We start from the raw sequence: 18,363 nt of genomic DNA, 5'->3' as shown, positions 1-18,363 counted from the left end.
CTCCCCACTTCAAGAAAGATGAGGAGCTACTGGAGAGAGCCCAGCGCAGGGCTCCGAGGATGAGGAGGGGACTGGAGCATCTCTCCTAGGAGGAGAGGCTGAGGGAGCTGGGCTTGTTGAGCCTGGAGAAGAGAAGGCTGAGAGGGGACCTTGGAAATGCCTCTAAATATCTGCAGGGTGGGGGTCAGGAGGCCGGGGCCAGACTCTTTGCAGTGGTGCCCAGCGACAGGACAAGGGGCAACGGGCACAAACGGAAGCAGAGGAAGCTCCAGCTGAACCCGAGGAAGAACTTCTTCCCTCTGAGGGTGACGGAGCCCTGGCCCAGGCTGCCCAGAGGGGCTGGGGAGTCTCCTTCTCTGGAGATATTCAAGCCCCGCCTGGACAAGGTCCTCTGTGGCCTGCTGTAGGTGACTCTGCTTCGGTGGGAGGGTTGGACTAGATGACCCACAGAGTGCCTTCCAACCCCTGCCCTGCTGGGATTCTGTGAATTGGACCTGAAGAAGGCGTTACCGATGGCTCTTCTCTTCGTGGCTAGAAACCAGACACACATTAATATTTCTGCAAAGTGGTCTTCGCTGTTCGGACTGTTGAAGTTGAAGCCGTTATTAAGCAGACTTCAAGGGAGCAGAAAGCGGAAAGGAGAGAATTTCCCTGTGTTTACCGACCTTATACTTTGTTAAAAAATTATATATGCATGCATAATTTACAGTCCAGTTTGTAAAGGTGAGCTAGCAGAGAGAGTTGCTTGCAGACTTTATCTAAACAGCTTGTGAGCAGCGCAGAAGAGTTTTTATTTTCCAAGTGTGGTATAGACGTGAAATTTTGGAGGGGAGTCGTTAGGGTTAGCACAGCGATTAATAAATGGTCTTTTTGTTTCATTAGCACCGCATGGATCTATGGTGGCACCTGAACAACCTTTCTTGGGGCCCATGTATTCTCCTGCAGAGGCTCTGGACCCATCAGCCTTCATCGGCCTGGATTCAGCTACAGAATTCCTGCAAGACAGAGCAGGTAAGAAGCAGATGTTGGTCTTGCTGGCTGGGTTTGAAGGATCTGCAGCTGGAGGAGTTTTGTGTGTTAGTCCTAAAGAATCTTGGAGGGGGAGTTGATAAGTAAAACGAGGCAAGAGGAGAAAGTATCACATCGGCAGTGGTAGTTCTTGGTTCAGTGTGGATGTTCTGAAGATGTTAGGAGATCACAGAATGAATGAGGTTGGGTGGGACCTCTGGAGGTCATCTTGTTCCAGCCCCCCTGCTCAGGCAAGGCCACCTACAGCCAATTGCCCAGAAGAATCATAGAATCATGGGTTGGAAAAGACCTCTGAGATCATCAAGTCCAACCGTCACCCCAACACCCCCATGCCTGCTCAACCATGTCCCCAAGGGCCACATCCAGACGATGTTTGAACCCCTGCAGGGATGGGGACTCCCCCACTGCCCTGGGCAGCCTGGCCCAAGGCCTGACCACTCTCTCAGCACAGACATTTTGCCCAGTCTCCAAGCTGAACCTCCCCTGACACAGCTTGAGGCCGTTGCACTTGGCCTTGTTGACCCTCACACAGTTGGCCTCGGCCCATGGATGCAGCCTGCCCAGACCCCTCTGCAGAGCCTTCCTGCCCTCGAGCAGATCGACGCTCCCGCCCAGCGTGGTGTCCCCTGCAGACTGACCGAGGGAGCACGCGATCCCCTCACCCAGATCACTGATGAAGATGTTGAACAAGACCGGCACCAACACTGAGCCCTGGGGAACAGCACTGGTGCCCGGCTGCCAGCTGGGTTTAACTCCGTTCCCCACCACGCTCTGCCCTTGGCCATCCAGCCGGTTCTTCATCCAGCAGAGAGTGCACCCGTCCAGACCATGGGCAGCTGGTTTCTCCAGGAGGATGCTGTGGGGAGCAGTGTCAAAGGCCTTACTAAAGTCCAAGTAGATGACAGCCTTTCCTTAATCTACTGAGCTGGTCACCTGGTCATAGAGGAGATCAGGTTGGCCAAGCAGGACCTGCCTTTCATGATGCCATGCTGGCTGAACTGAGCAAAGAACCTGCTCTGTCAGGTCCTGGAGTCAGTACTGGCTGTAACTCTCTTCTCTGATGTGACCTTGCACTAACAAGGATCACCAAAGAACATCATGTTCTGTTACCATCCTTAGAGGGAACTGAGAAGTTACCTGAGAACGAACTCGCACAACAGCAGGGTCAATACCTTCAACTGAAAAAATAAAGCTGTGTTAGCGGCAGGACTAAATGTGTTTGTTTTCCATAGTGCCTGAAGAACACTGGATGGGAGCTCAGCACGATGCGAAGGGACCGGATGCCTCTTTCTTTGTGGAGCCACCAGGTAAAAATAGTTTTGACTTGATCTGCAGGAACCATCAACAGAAGCAGAGCTTCTCTCCTTGTCTGCCTTTTCCAGAAACACAGGGCTGTGGTGGAGTGAAGTGGGACCTAAGTAAACCACTGTTCTCAAATCAACTTAGACTAGAAACGCATATTTTAGAGAGATGTTACTCAACATGCATTTTCTGGTGTGGTGCTGTAAGGGGTGGGGAGAACCCTGCGTTTTCTAGACAGTTTGCTGCTAATTTAGGGTAACAAATTGAATATTATGTCTTTCCAGGCCGGTAAATATTGGTGGCGTGCCCTGCTGGGGGCACATCAAAGCGTGCTCTTTCGTGCGTTTCGGGGAATTAAGTTGGCATATGTAGCTGTGTGGAAAAAAAAGTTCAGCAGCGAGCTCTGTGGGTTCCAGATGGATGGAATCCATCTGGATTGGAATCCAGTGCTGGGATGCATTCAGAGGAGTGTGGGCAGCAGGTCAGGGAGGGTCTCCTCCCCCTCTGCTCTGCCCCAGTGAGGCCCCATCTGCAGTGCTGTGTCCAGTGCTGGGCTCCCCAGTTCAAGAAAGATGAGGAGCTACTGGAGAGAGCCCAGCGCAGGGCTACGAGGATGAGGAGGGGACTGGAGCATCTCTCCTAGGAGGAAAGGCTGAGGGAGCTGGGCTTGTTCAGCCTGGAGAAGAGAAGGCTGAGAGGGGACCTTGGAAATGCCTCGAAATATCTGCAGGGTGGGGGTCAGGAGGCCGGGGCCAGACTCTTTGCAGTGGTGCCCAGCGACAGGACAAGGGGCAACGGGCACAAACTGAAGCCGAGGAAGCTCCAGCTGAACCCGAGGAAGAACTTCTTCCCTCTGAGGGTGACGGAGCCCTGGCCCAGGCTGCCCAGAGGGGCTGGGGAGTCTCCTTCTCTGGAGATATTCCAGCCCCGCCTGGCCGCGGTGCTGTGCAGCCTGCTGTGGGTGACCCTGCTTGGGCAGGGGGTTGGGCTGGGTGACCCCCAGAGGGCCCTTCCAACCCCCACCATTCTGGGATTCTGTGATTTCAGACTGTGTTTCTGGTCTGTGCATCTCCATTACCGTAATTTCCAGTTGGGCTGTGTGTTGAAGCACTACTTTACAGTAAAATAAGAAATAGAGTGAATAATATGTGCTCCTGAAAAGAAACTCTAGAACTGGAACTCTACTGCTGGGAGGGTTCTAGTCTTTCTACCCTCTGAGAGTCAAATCTGCTGACCCGTGTGGTAAGTCAGAGCGGGGCGTTACTGCTTCTGAGGGTCGGTGCAGCTGAGGGCACCAAGAAACATCATCTGGGCTCGTGCATAATGAACAGAATGTTTAACAAAGTCCAATTATCTTTAGATTCTGATTACGGTTCAATCTTTGAAGCTCCATGGGGACAGATTTCCCTTGAGGTTGCATGTGTATCACGATCACAGAATCACAGAACGTTGGGGACTGGAAGGGTCCTCTGGGGGTCACCCAACCCAACCCCCTGCCCAAGCAGGGTCACCCACAGCAGGCTGCACAGCACCGCGGCCAGGCGGGGCTGGAATATCTCCAGAGAAGGAGACTTCCCAGCCCCTCTGGGCAGCCTGGGCCAGGGCTCCGTCACCCTCAGAGGGAAGAAGTTCTTCCTCGGGTTCAGCTGGAGCTTCCTCTGCTTCGTGTTTGATCTATCATGGGATCTTGATTGGTGATTTTAGTGAACAAGCCAAGAGGAGAGTAGTTGAACACTTCCAAGGTAGGAAGTATTTCTGGAGCTGGTGGCTCTACCTAGGGCTCAGGATTGAACTGGAATGCTTGTTTGATGCTGAACGTTGCTCAGCTTTGCCACAGCAGTCACTTCTCTCAAGGTACGAGTGTTTTTCCAGGTATTACACAAACTCATCTTCTGAAAATTGGCAATAAAACCCAGTTCTATTTTAGTCCGACCCGGCCGGGATGCTGAAGGTAGGGGAGCTTACTCATCAGGGTTGCTGCTGCGGGCAGCCCCTCGAGAGGCTGATTCACACCCTGGCAGCTCCAGAAGAGAAAGCTGTTTGCTGAGATCCGAGTGTTTGATCCGACTTTGTTTTCTGCCCCCAGTGCCCCCCACGGCCACCGAAGCGATAAAGCCGAGTTTCCCAGAAAGCCCCGCAGCAGTGGCTCCTGGATTCGTTCCTACGGCAGCAGCAGCGTCCCCAGGAGAGGCTGAAGCTACTGATGGACCAAAAGTTGCGGCGTCAGGTAAAGTTGCCCCAGTCTGAAGGTTGGTGCTGGGTTTAGGCCCTTCGTGGATGTGCTGTAGTGGTGGAAGAAGACATGGGATTGCCTCTGTACAGGCTTGGGGGGGACCTGCTGGGGAGCAGCTCTGCGGAGAGGGACTGGGAGTGCTGGGGGACGACAGGGTGACCATGAGCCAGCAGCGTGCCCTGGCTGCCCAGAAGGCCAATGGTCTCCTGGGGTGCATTCAGAGGAGTGTGGGCAGCAGGGCGAGGGAGGGTCTCCTCCCCCTCTGCTCTGCCCCACTGAGGCCCCATCTGCAGTGCTGTGTCCAGTGCTGGGCTCCCCAGTTCAAGAAAGATGAGGAGCTACTGGAGAGAGTCCAGTGGAGGGCTACGAGGATGAGGAGGGGGCTGGAGCATCTCTGCTAGGAGGAGAGGCTGAGGGAGCTGGGCTTGTTCAGCCTGGAGAAGAGAAGGCTGAGAGGGGACCTTGGAAATGCCTCTAAATATCTGCAGGATGGGGGTCAGGAGGCCGGGGCCAGACTCTTTGCAGTGGTGCCCAGCGACAGGACAAGAGGCAATGGGCACAAACGGAAGCAGAGGAAGCTCCAGCTGAACCTGAGGAAGAACTTCTTCCCTCTGAGGGTGACGGAGCCCTGGCCCAGGCTGCCCAGAGGGGCTGGGGAGTCTCCTTCTCTGGAGATATTCCAGCCCCGCCTGGCCGCGGTGCTGTGCAGCCTGCTGTGGGTGACCCTGCTTGGGCAGGGGGTTGGGTGGGGGGTCCCCAGAGGGCCCTTCCAACCCCCAACATTCTGGGATTCTGTGATTGTGTTTGTATGGAGCATCAGCCTGGTGGTACCATTCACACTGGTCTTTGTCCGGTTTCTGTAGGCTTTGTTCCAGTCCTTTCCATGAGTCACCAGGGAGCATGCGTGTTACTTTGAATATCTGTTTCTTTACTGTCTTACTCTTCTGTGAAATGACAACCTTTAAATTTTATTTTGGAGAGGATCACGATATCACATTAAAAAAAATAAAAAAAGCAAAACCAAATGAGGGCTAAGGCAGAATGGATTTTTTTGGTTTGGTTCACTGGAACGTTGGTTTTCTATAAATGGATCCTGAAGTGCTATTTTAAAAGGGACTCCTTTTTCTAATGTCTTGCCTTTTTCAGTTTATTGAGCATCTAATTTAAAATTTAATATATTTAATATATTATTTAATATATTTAATATATTTAATTTATTTAATTTATTTAATTTATTTAATATATTTTCCATTGTTTGGAAGGGACACGCACAACATTTTTAGATGTAACTCAAGCAATGAGTAGAAAGCTTTATTTAACATCTACTCAGCAATGTGTCTGGGATGGCCGGGTCACCGCGCCGCATGACACAGAGTACGAGGAGTGCCTGGGGCTGCTGAAATCAGGAGCTGCCGAAGAGAAATCTGGTGCTGCTGGCTTTGGATAGTTTGTACAAGCTTGCCTCTGGACAGCTGAAATATTAAACTAAAAGTGACTGAAAAAAACCCCTTGAAGGGGATCTTAGGAGAACGCTAACTTAAATGCAGAGGTTTGATTGTACTGGGACCTGACAAATGTTATTTCGAAACTAACAGCTCGGTGTTTAGTGGATAATATATAAAAAAATGAGTGAGGCCAAGCTGGGCACAGAAAGCTAAAGGGCAGCTGGTGGGTCGCTGGATGGCAGCATCTTTCGTGCCACGAGTGCCAGTGCTTCTGCTCGGGTTGCAGCACCATCCCACCCGTGAGCAGCGTGAACAATATTTCAAACGTAGCGCGTGCGGTGCTGGAACGTTCTGGGACTTTTCCTGCTGTTGGAATGCACGGCCGGGCTCACAAAGGTGGCACCAAAAGTTTCTGCGTCGTGCTGTCTAGGGATCACAGAATGACAGAATGTTGGGGGCTGGAAGGGACCTCTGGGGACCCCCCACCCAGCCCCCTGCCCAAGCAGGGTCACCCACAGCAGGCTGCACAGCACCACGGCCAGGCGGGGCTGGAATATCTCCAGAGAAGGAGACTCCCCAGCCCCTCTGGGCAGCCTGGGCCAGGGCTCCGTCACCCTCAGAGTGAAGAAGTTCTTCCTCGGGTTCAGCTGGAGCTTCCTCGGCTTCAGTTTGTGCCCGTTGCCTCTTGTCCTGTCGCTGGGCACCACTGCAAAGAGTCTGGCCCCATCCTCCTGACCCCCATCCTGCAGATATTTAGAGGCATTTCCAAGGTCCCCTCTCAGCCTTGTCTTCTCCAGGCTGAACAAGCCCAGCTCCCTCAGCCTCTCCTCCTAGGAGAGATGCTCCAGTCCCCTCCTCATCCTCGTAGCCCTGCGCTGGGCTCTCTCCAGTAGCTCCCCATCTTTCTTGAACCGGGGAGCCCAGAACTGGACAAAAACCAAGAAAAACCCCTCGCCGTGATTCCTGTGGATGTGCTGTTGGCTTGTGTTGCTCAGCGGAGCCAGCAGCTCTGGTCTCTTGCCAGCTACCGAGCCTCAGGTAGCTTTTAAAAGATGACAGTGCGTCTTTTGGCTGATGTGCGTTGGAGGAGATGTCTGAGTAACACTGTAGAATCACAGAATGGTTTGGGTTGGAAGGGACCTCGAAGATCAGCTGGTTCCAACCCCCCTGCCATGAGCAGGATCCTGTAGTCAGGGCTACCAAACGAGGCACGTGAAGCTGTAGCAGGGAGAGCGCTTGGGTGCGTTGAGGAGTATCATGAAGACCAGCCCAACTTGGGTGTGCTGGCCTAAGAGGGGCGAGTGAGTGATGCTGAAATATCTTTTGTAAGCATATCTTATTTATGCTTACAAATATCTGCAGGGTGGGTGTCAGGAGGATGGGGCCAAGCTCTTTTCAGTGGTGCCCAGTGACAGGACAAGGGGCAATGGGCACAAACTGAAGCAGAGGAAGCTCCAGCTGAACCCGAGGAAGAACTTCTTCCCTCTGAGGGTGACGGAGCCCTGGCCCAGGCTGTCCAGGGAGGCTGTGGAGTCTCCTTCTCTGGAGATATTCAAGACCTGCCTGGACAAGGTCCTGTGCAACCTGCTCTAGGTGACCCTGCTTCAGCAGGAGGGTTGGACTAGATGACCCACAGAGGTCCCTTCCAACCCCTACTATTCTGTGATTCTGTGAAAGACCAGAAGGCAGAGATGGAGCGAAAGCCCCGTCTTCTCCTGTCATAAAACCACTCTGTCAGGTATGTAATTGATTTTGTGTTGATTTCTGTGATCTGTTTTTCCACAGCAGATGCAGCGTGTGTGCCTGCCTCAGAAGTCGAGTCTGTCTCTGCAGAAAAAGCTGAGGCCGTTCCTGCAGGAGACACCAAGCCTTCGCAAGGTCTGGGTGCTGGGTTTGCACCTGCAGCAGAAGCCAGCCCTCTGCAGGCTACGGACGTTGGGTTTGCTCCTGCGCCAGGGGCCAAGCCTCCCAACGCTGTCAGTGATGCCTCCACCCCAGCGGCAGATACCGGCTTCACCCCGGCAGCTGATGCGACGTCCCGTTATGCTACGGATTTGGAGTTTGCCCCAGGAGAAGATGCGGGGTTTGCCCCAGCAGAAGATGTGGAATCTCACCATGCTATGGGTTTGGCTTTTGCCCCATCAGAAGATGTAGAATCTCACCATGCCATGGATTTGGCTTTTGCCCCAGCAGAAGATGTGGAATCTCACCATGCTATGGGTTTGGCTTTTGCCCCAGCAGAAGATGTGGAATCTCACCATGCCATGGATTTGGCTTTTGCCCCAGCAGAAGATGTGGAATCTCACCATGCTATGGGTTTGGCTTTTGCCCCAGCAGAAGATGTGGAATCTCACCACACTGTGGATTCAGCGTTTGCCCCAGCAGAAGATGTGGAATCACACCGTGCCATGGATTTGGCTTTTGCCCCAGCAGAAGATGTGGAATCTCACCACGCTGTGAGTTTGGCGTTTACTCCAGCAGTGGACATGGAATCTCACCGTGCTGTGGATTCAGCGTTTGCCCCAGCACCAGATGTGGAATCTCACCATGCTGTGGATTCTGAGTTTGCCCCAGCAGCAGACGCAGAGTTTGGCCCTGCAGCAGAGGTCGGCCATCATCACGCTGTGAATTTGGGCTTTGGTCCTGTAGCAGAAGCCAAGCCTCTTCCTGCTGTGGATTCTGGGTTTGCCTCTGCCGAAGCGAAGTCCACCTCTACAGCTGACACCAAGATTGCTGCATCTGCAGAGCTGCTGCCATCCAAGTCTTCTCCTGAGCAAACCAAGTCGCCCTTCGACAAGCCCCCGGCAGGTGAGCGTGCGAGCCCGAAACCTGCGGTCAGGTGAGAAACATCATGGGGAAGCGGCACGAGGAGGCTGCTGAGAGCGGGCACGGCAGCAACGGCCCTGGCAGCGCCCAGGGGTGGCTGCGCAGATGCGCCGTGCTCGTGGGACTCGAATAAAAAAGCTTCTGGTTTTGGTAGCTAAGATCGTGGTACACCTTGCACAAACATCTCAAGTAGAGCTCCGTTCTGCTGCAAGATACGGGCAGGAGGTGCTTCATGAGGATTTTTCGCTTACAAAATATAAAACTAGAATATCTTAATGATTTTTTTTTTTTTTTGACTTGGCATTCTTAGCAGTGATGTATGTTCTTTAGGACAGCCAAAGAGACATTTTAGTCCATCCCTGTTAGTACTTATTTTTGTGTCACTGTCATCCTCAGCTTGCGCTGAGATCTCCAGAGGTCTTGTAGGCTACAGTGTTTCAACAGAATCCCAGCACGGCAGGGGTTAGCAGGGACCTCTGGGACCCCCCCAGCCCAACCCCCTGCCCAAGCAGGGTCACCCACAGCAGGCTGCACAGCACCGCGGCCAGGTGGGGCTGGAATATCTCCAGAGAAGGAGACTCCCCAGCCCCTCTGGGCAGCCTGGGCCAGGGCTCCGTCACCCTCAGAGGGAAGAAGTTCTTCCTCGGGTTCAGCTGGAGCTTCCTCGGCTTCAGTTTGTGCCCGTTGCCCCTTGTCCTGTCGCTGGGCACCACTGCAAAGAGTCTGGCCCCGGCCTCCTGACCCCCACCCTGCAGATATTTCGAGGCATTTCCAAGGTCCCCTCTCAGCCTTCTCTTCTCCAGGCTGAACAAGCCCAGCTCCCTCAGCCTCTCCTCCTAGGAGAGATGCTCCAGTCCCCTCCTCATCCTCGTAGCCCTGCGCTGGGCTCTCTCCAGTAGCTCCTCATCTTTCTTGAAGTGGGGAGCCCAGCACTGGACCCAGCACTGCAGATGGGGCCTCAGTGGGGCAGAGCAGAGGGGGAGGAGACCCTCCCTCGCCCTGCTGCCCACACTCCTCTGAATGCACCCCAGGAGACCATTGGCCTTCTGGGCAGCCAGGGCACGCTGCTGGCTCATGGTCACCCTGTCGTCCCCCAGCACTCCCAGGTCCCACAAGGCTTCTTGGAAACCGTTTCGGTGTAGACTGGTAGGCTTTGTCAGTAATTTTGTGCCATTTCCTTGGAATGACTCTACACGTCAAGGTGGTGAGATCGGCATTTTGGTTTTTCCATGTGGTGGACAATAGATTTGCTGTGCTGTGTAGGTTTCTCGGAGGACTCTATCCTCTCAGAGAGAGAATTACTGTTAAAATACAACAAATGGTGCTGGGCAGAGGCACTGTGTGGACTGATTGCAGAAGGAGTTGGAGTGAGATATTTTCTTTCTTGCCTTCCAGTACTGTGTAGTTTACTGATTGGAATAAATTTCGAAAGAGCGAAGTTTTAACCAAAAAAAGCCCTACTAGAATGTAGTAACTGGGAGGCAGAGATGGGTGACTGAAAGGGTGAATACCAGGCGGCGCAGGAAGATGGGCTTTAGCAGAACACTTAGGCTTTCAGGACAGGAGAGCTGGTAGCAAGTGATCCTAAAAAGCAGGTGACCAATGTTTTGAAAGTGAGGAGAACCTTCAGCTTCTTGTGGAAGAGAAGAATTAGGTGAGGAAGTGATTTTTATCTTGCTTAATCTGATCTGAATTCATACAAATTTTTATTCCTTACATTCCGTTTCCAGAAGGAACTGCAAATGTGGAACAAGAACCGAAAGTCCCCGAAGCTCGCGTTGACCTGCTGGAGAAGGCTGAAGACAGGCGACCACCTCCCAGCCCCCGTGAAGACCATCTTCCAGAGCAGACCAACCATCTTCCGGAACCGGCAGGTGAGAAACGCAAACCACGGTGTCGAACCGGAGCCAGCCCTGCGCTGTCCGTTCTGCCCCACCACCGGAGTTCTTCCTCACAGACGCCGTTCTCCTGTCCCGACCAAGGAGAAGGCAACAAAGGCTGAATTCCCAGGAGGTTGTTAGCGTGTGCGAACGTGGGGACTGTTACGGACGGGTGGTGGTCTTAGCATTTGAAATCACCATCGTATAACTTGTCTTTTTCTTCCTCATCCTTAGTTGTTGTACCGGTGTCGGACACAATTTTTATTTCTATTTAGAATTGAAATGCAATTAATTACAGATAGAACTGTTCTCCAGTGTAATTAGTGTCTTACAAATTAAATCTTGTTATAATGATGTGTAGCTAGGAATTTTGTAGTGTCTGCATGAATATATCAGGGGTGTGTATGAGTACCAGATGATTAGCATCAGGTAGGGACTCCAGCCTGACCATGGAGCACAGTCTGGATTTGAAGTCCAGTGGGAAGCTGGTGGAGTCTGAAGCTGGTTGGTTACAAAGAGGGGGGGAAATCAAACCCCCACCACCCTGTGCCTAAGCCCCAGATCTTTTCTTCCTGTTTTACCTCCGTCTGCCAAAATAGAAAATTGCTGCTTAAAATGGGGTTGTGAGGAGATAGCACGTGGTGGACTGCCATATCTCATAAACTTCAGCCCTGTTAGGAATAAAACCCTTCCCAGGGGCTTGCTCTGAAGCGGCGGGTTGCCTCTGTTCACAAGAACTGAAGCGTTCCCTTCGTGTTTTTCACGTTTCAGTTCCAGCAGAAGCAAAAGAAGCCGTCGCACTAGAAAACAAAAACCACCTTCCAGAAAAATCCGTTGCTACCGTGGATGTTGCTGTTACAGAGAAACAGAAGGAGGAGGCTGAACACAACCACGTCCAGCACGCAGAACCTCAGCAAGAAAAAACCCTGCGAGAGCAGACAGGTAAAATATAAAGAATAATTCAATTTTAGAACGGAATTATCCTCTGTGAACCCTTCACCTTCTCCTGCTGACCGCGTTGCCGCTCGAGCGAGCAGAAGTCTTTTTTTTGCACCAGGCAGCTGTGCGGTTCTTTGCATTTGTCGGCGGTTCTGCTTGCGCTTTGCCTCTGATCCCTGCCCTCTTAAATAGTCTTTTCCCCTCCCTGTTCACCGGACTAAAAGCCCAAATACGGGTGCTGCTGGTACTTTGTCACGGGGACTGGCTTCTGTCCTTTCTGCTGGAGAGTTTAAAAGCTCACCGTGGTTTTGCCATCGTTGCTCGCTTTTTATTTCGGTGTTAAAAAGCACCATTAATTCTTATTACAACGTTCCTAGTGAAGACCTCCTTCCAAATTGTAATTACCAAAGGAAAATGTAAATTTTTTTTCCTGCTCCACTTAACCCAGCCTCTCCACTGAGCCCTTTCTGCTTCCGCTTGCGACCGGAGGCCGATTTGTGGGCCGGGGATGGCTGACAAACGACTGATGCTCTCGCTAAAAGCCGTGGCTCGGAGCTAAGGAAACCTGGAACGGAGAACAGCAAACGACTTCTGCTGCGGAGGTTCTGCCTCCCGCTGCTTCCACCCTGGGCGCCGGGGGAAACTTCACGCTGCTGCTCCCCCGTTGTGCCCCTGCTCCCTTCCCGAGTCGCACCTTTCCACTACATTTTTTATTTTCATATTTTGGAAGGGTGCCACTTCGGGATAGAAAAACTGTATCTGTCTTCTTGCCTGGTGAAGACAAAACGGATCCTTAATGCATTTTTAAAAAGGGATGGCATGTGCTTACAAGAAGTATTGCTTTCTGGTGGGCTAAGAGCATGTATCAAGAATTATGTATTTTTAAATAGCATCGACGTATTTATCGGTAATATTTAGATAGGTTTTGCGTGTAAATGTCTATCCCAGCCCTACTGAGGTGGCTTTAGAATTAGTGTGGTATCGGTGCTGGAAATCTCTGTGTGTATGACTCTATGGACTGTTTTAGATGGCTAAAATCACCTATATAGTATATTTATTGATTTTTTTTAAAGCAAATAGTTGCTTCGATGTTTGAGCGGGCTTCCTGTATTCCAGGTCTACCTACTGCACAAGTCAGGCAAGCTAACAAATCGAGTGACCGCAGGTTTGGCAGAGCGAAACCTGCACCCGAGGAACGTCTCGTAGGTGTCCCACGAGAGAAGAGTACTGACCCAAAAGTAGACCCCTGTTCTGTAGTGGAACTTGGACGTGTGGCTGGAGCGTCCCCTCGCACTAGGGTTGCACGTAAAAAGGCGACTGAGCAGGCGGTCAATGCGCCGTCGGAGTTTGGGGAGAGCTGCAGAGACATCCCGAGGGAGAGCTGGGAGCTGGAAGGTTCTCTGGCCGTTGCGAAGAAGAAGAAGAAGAAACCAAAACAAAAGAGAAACCAGCTGCCAAGAGCAGTGGAGTTCTGGGATGAAAACGTAATGGTCTCCAAAGCTCCGAGAAGTTCTCCCTTTGCTGTTGAATTCCAAAAACCAGCTGTCTGTCCCGTCATGCCCGCTGAAGCTCGCAGAGAGCAGTCAGTCGCCTCAGGGAGCGGAGCTTCAGATGTGCCAAGGGATTCTAAAATAACATCTGGAGGTCAGATTCTGGAGGAGCAAAACGCCTTCTCGGTGCCAGCACCAGGACTGCAGGCCCGAAAACCCAACGCGCCCTTGGAATCCGTGTTGGATGCAAACAGTGGAGACGTGGTGAGAGGAGAAGAAAGGAGAGGCGACGACTTGATGTTGCAATCTGACGGCGAAAGAAAAGAGGTTCCCTTGCAGCAGGTAGGCGAGACGAAGGCCGGGGAATCTGTTACGGCAAAGGTGCCAACCAAGCCTGTGGAACGCGATGCTCGTGATAAAATTGAGAAGAGGGAGCATACGGAGGCAAAACGCGCTGACCCGCCGGCGTCTCTTCCACCAGCGATCCAGCTGAGCAAAGCAGAAGCTCCTGCAGAGACCAAACCTTCGGAATTGCTCCTCTCTGATACAGACAAGAAGTCTCGACGCGCGTCTCCCGGGCATCGCGCGCGCGGTGACGCCGCCCGTCCCGACCTCCGGCCTTCCAGCGGGTCGCCGGAAGAAGCGGCGAAGAAAAGAGGCCGTTGTGAAAAAAGCCGAGGGGTTGACAACGAATCCTTGGGACGGGCCGCTCTCCCGGAGGCCGCGGCCCGGCCGGGCGCGCTTCCTAACGAGCCGAAGGCAGCTGGGGAGACTGAAACCGCGTCCTCCGAGAAGCGCGCGGCGGTTGGCTCCGGTACTTCGGGGCGAGTATGGAAGACCCCGGCAGACGCGACTCAAGCGCCTGTCACACCGTTAGTTTTGCCCAAACCCGAGGAAATTTTTGCTTTGCAAAGCAGAAAGGCCGACGGTTTTTCGGAGCGGCCGTTTCTTCTGGCGGCGAAGCCCGACGCGGCCGAACATCCGGCGTCTGCTGAGGCGGCGGACGGGGCGCCCGTGGCAGCTTCCCCCGATAAAAACCGAGGGAGAGGGTTCCTTGCGTTAGAGCAGCAGGCTGGGAAAGATCCCAGCAGCGCCCATGGGATGGACAGACCGAAAAAAAAGCGTGGTGAAGGGAAAGTGAAAAAACCCAAAAGCTTCTCCGAGCAGACGGTGCTTTCGGAGGAGGTGAGCGAAGTTGCTGACGGCGCGAGGGCAGGTGAGACGATCAAAGGAACAACTTTCCCGGAGAAAGGCCGAGGCTTTGCTCCGAGAGGACATCCGTGGGTGAGCGTTACGCACGCTGCTCATCCCGCAGACAAGCCCAAAAAACGAGGTAGCGACGGAAGAAGTAAAAAAGGCGAGAGGAGTTTTTTCCAGCAGCCTTTTCTTGAGGACAGGATGGACCCGAGTGGTTTTCCTGACGCAGTCGGTAAAGCTAAAATTAGCGATAAAGGCGGAGAGAGGGGCTGCGTTACGGCCGAGTGTTTTCAGGAGGATGTAGCAGACGTCGCTAAAACGCAAAAGCCCGTGGAACTGGTGATGGAGGAGCCGAGAGAAAATGTTGGGAAAACCCAAGCTGCTGGTTTGGGTGCTTCAGAGCAGCCGTTCCCGCCGGAGAGCGGGACAGAGCCCCTCGCTGCGGCCGCCACGATCGGCAAAGCCGACGAGGTGAAGCTGATGAATGAAGGCAGAGAGGCCGGAATTCCTTCCGCGGGTGAATCCGTTGGGATGAATCCCGACGGAGCGCGGGTGGCGGACAAACCTAGAAAGAGGTGTAGCGATGGGAAGAGAAAAAAGCCGGATCGAAGTCCTTCGGGGCAGGCGGCTGCGCTGGATGCTGGGGTGGAAACGAGCAGTTTTCCGGGCGAAGAGAAGGTGGCTGGAAACGCAAAGGAAGCGACCTGTGAGAAAGAGAAGGCGTCTGGTCTTGAAAGGGAGTTTTTGCCGGAGAATCGGAGCGGTGTAACCAAAGAAGCGCTGGAAAAGTCTGAAATGCAGAGTAGCGATAGAAAAAGCTGCTCCAAGGAGCCCGTTCTTTCGGGTCGTAAAATAGAGATGGCAGAGCCAGAAATAGGCAGCGCTAAAGGCTCTTGGCCTGTGAATAAAGAGAAGGAAGCAGACACGGGCGAGCCTCTCCCGGAGCCCGGGACAGACGGAGCTGGGGCGCGTGGTCCCGCCGGGGAGCTGGTGGTGGACAAGGCTAAGAAAAAAAGTAGGGAGGTGAAAGGCAAAAAGGCTGAAAATAATCTGGAGCCCTCTGTTGTCATGGGTCCAGGTGACATCCCTGCAGTAGGTGAAGAGGTGGGAAGTATTAAAGAAGCTCAGTCTTTGGATGAAGGCAGAGAGATGAATTCCAGTAGCTTGGCGACTCTGCCAGAGGACCGAACTGATGCTGCTGTACCTCCGGAGCCGGAAAAATCACACGCGGGTAGCAGAGAGAAATGCAAAAAGCTGGAGGCTACCTTGCCACCGCCGTGTCTTCTGGAGCATAAAGCGGGCACGGAGATGTTTCCTCCTCGTGACGTGGGGACGGCTGGCGAATCTGAAGCAGAAAGTCCCGCTGCTTGCAGCGAGGGGGTTGGGCTTCCCGTCCTAGAGCATCCGGCAGCGGCAGATCGCGCTTCGGCCACGCTTAGCGATAGATCCAAAAAGAGGAGTTACGATGGAAGCAGTAAAAAGGCTAAAAATGCCCCTGAGCAGCCAGTTTTTCCAGAGCCACAAACGAACAAGAGGGAAGCGCAGCCTCCCGCGGGATCCCAGATGGGGTATGGAATGGAAGACGTGGATTTGGTAGATGAAAATAGAAATATTAAAAATTTTCCCGTTGGCCCTCCAATGCTTTGGGGTCATAAAGGAAGTGACTTGGAACCCTTCGCTCAGACTGCAGCGACGCTCCCCGACGGCGCTGCCAGGGTTGCTTCGGGCTTCCCGGCGCGGGCAGGTGAGGGTGCAGGAGGCGAGGGGCTCCCTGCCCCCGAGGCAGGTACGAAGCGGGAGGTCCGGCCGCCGAAACCTCGCCAGCACCCGCTCGGTCCAGGACCCGAAGAGCCTGGAGAAGAGGTTGCAGAGGAAGATGATGGTCAAACCAAAGAGGCTGGTTCGCAGGATGGCGGCGAGGCGGGTGAGCCACCATCTTTGGATCGTTCAATTAAACAGGGCAGGAAATCCGAGCGGGACGAAGTTCACCTTTCTCCCGTGGCAAAGGGAGATGATAAAGAAACGAGAACCGCTGAGCGAAAGCACGCCGCTGACAGCTCTTCTGCCGACCTTCCTCCGAAGGTGGTGGGTTCAAAAGACAGACCGGGTCCCGTCGGTGCCAAAGGGGCCGAGAAACTGGAAGCGACCGTCGCTTCTGGAGAGAAGGACACCGGGTGTGTTTCCCCACAACGTTCGGCCGTGCCGGAGGGCGAAGCAGCCGTGTCGCAGGCTGGGGTGGAAGCGTTGGTGGAGAACGAAGCTGCGGAGGCTGCGCGGGGTGGAGGTGGGAAGGGCGAGCGGAGCTCGCTGAAGTACGCGGGCGGGTTGGGTGATGAAGGTGCTGGTTTGAATCCGACGGCCGCCCGGATGACCCAACCGAGTCCTGGAGATGACAACAAAGCTCCTGCTCCGCCTGCGGACGAGGACGCCCACCTGGAGCCTGCCCCAGCGTCGAAATCCGAAGCAGATAAACCTCAAGGCTCAGCTAAAGAAAAAGAACATGAACGAAAAGCTGTGAAGGAGGCAAAGAAAGAGAAAGCGGCGGAGATAAAAGGCTACATGAGACCCACAAAGTCAAGAGGGGTGCCTCTGCCAGCCAGGTCTGCTGCTCTGGACCAGGAGAAACTGAGGCAGCCGAAAGCCACCGGCATGAGCCGGCAGAGGCCAGAAAAAGGTGTGTGCTTGGGGTGTGAGCTGGCGGCAGTAACCCGGGCAGCTTGCGCTCAAGACCTTGCTGTTTGGCATGACGTTAATCCCCCGGGGCACAAGCGAGTGTGGCATGACTGGTTTCCTGGCTGAGCGCTGTCGGTGCTGCTTGCCTGTCTCACGGGGCGAATTCCCAGAGTCCGAGGGACGGGCAGCGTGGTCGAAGTTCCAGAACTCCCGATTATTTTTAGTCATTCCGTGTTAAATTGGCAGGTATATCGTAGAACACGTAAGTCAACTTGCAGTTGTGGGTGTGAAGCCACGCTAGCTTCTTGTCGTCCGAGGCTGGCGATTGCCGTGGTGGGAGACGTCCTCCATCGCTGTCACGGTGTGGGGTTTGGTTTTAACCCTGCCCCAGGCTACCTGCAGCCGTCCCCTTTTCCCTCCTGCAATTCATTAATGACTTAAACCACGTGGAACTGCCACGTCTATAAATTGTGCTGCCTTCTGGAATAATCTTTACTGAAACAGAGATGTGAGGAAAGGGTAGTGGGACGGGGACAGAGTTTAAGACTTTATTTCTGTGAGATGGAGCGGTGAGCGGTTTGGACTGGTCACCCCAGCTGCTGTCCAGGGAACGAGATCCCGGTACTCACAGGAAACGAGAGGGGATTAATTCCGTAGAATTTAATGAAGTTTGGAGGAATTTTGAAACGGATAATGTAATATGAATATTGATGGAATAAAAAAACCATCCTGGCACTTCTCAGTCTAAACCTTCCTCGGGAAGAATTGGCATCTTCTCTGTGAATTCCCTTCTGCTGAGACGGGCTGCGGCACTCTGTCCCCGCCCTTGGGTGCTCGGAGTTCTTGCCTTGTCATCGGGCGTGAAAGTTTGTTTCTGCCGAGTTCCTCGCTGCCAGTTTGCATGATGCAGCCACTCACTTAACCACCGGCGAGCTCCAGTGGGCCTTAACATGCTGGTCAGGTTTTTGAGAGGTTTTGTAATTTTAATGAATGTTGCATAACCTGAAGTAGTTCTATTTTAGTGAGAGTGGTGTTCTCTGCATGAACTTGTGCCTGCAGAAGTAATGTTCTTTGGTGCATGATGCTACAAAATAAAGGGAAAGCTAAAGACAGCATCTTTTTTTTTTAAAAAAAAAAAGTTCTTTAAAGTCTTTCCGTTGTCTGCTAGAAATCTGTATTTTCCTTTTGCTGACTGCTGTACTCAGGGGAGCAGAAGTTTGGTCGCAGACCCGTGCAAAAAAGAAAAGCTCCTCCTGAACCTTTCACACAGGTACCGCGCGGTGAAGGATTCCGGCTCAGAGTAGCGTGTGGGTCGGTCGCTGCGTGCTTTGCATCTGTAAGTTCACAGA

General features: G+C 53.2%; 1 protein-coding gene across 7 annotated transcripts in view; it reads left to right on the top strand.

The window, feature by feature from the left end:
• Window positions 1–18,363, top strand: part of MAP4 (microtubule associated protein 4) — a 187,063-nt gene that overhangs the window by 112,913 nt on the left and 55,787 nt on the right. For 5 of the 7 annotated variants that reach the window (XM_075419993.1, XM_075419997.1, XM_075419998.1 and 2 more), the window contains exons 7-13: window positions 883–1,011; window positions 2,262–2,336; window positions 4,418–4,558; window positions 7,795–8,817; window positions 10,566–10,709; window positions 11,487–11,657; window positions 12,771–17,015. In XM_075419993.1, the coding sequence (XP_075276108.1) occupies window positions 883–1,011; window positions 2,262–2,336; window positions 4,418–4,558; window positions 7,795–8,817; window positions 10,566–10,709; window positions 11,487–11,657; window positions 12,771–17,015 (5,928 nt within the window). The remainder of the gene's footprint in view (window positions 1–882; window positions 1,012–2,261; window positions 2,337–4,417; window positions 4,559–7,794; window positions 8,818–10,565; window positions 10,710–11,486; window positions 11,658–12,770; window positions 17,016–18,363) is intronic. The other 2 variants (XM_075419994.1, XM_075419996.1) reach the window with 2 other exon arrangements.

This window comes from Opisthocomus hoazin, chromosome 4, assembly GCF_030867145.1.
Source record: "Opisthocomus hoazin isolate bOpiHoa1 chromosome 4, bOpiHoa1.hap1, whole genome shotgun sequence".
Classification (NCBI taxonomy): domain Eukaryota; kingdom Metazoa; phylum Chordata; class Aves; order Opisthocomiformes; family Opisthocomidae; genus Opisthocomus; species Opisthocomus hoazin.
The sequence above is the reverse complement of the archived record's forward strand: the minus strand, read 5'-3'. Positions and strand labels throughout refer to the sequence as shown.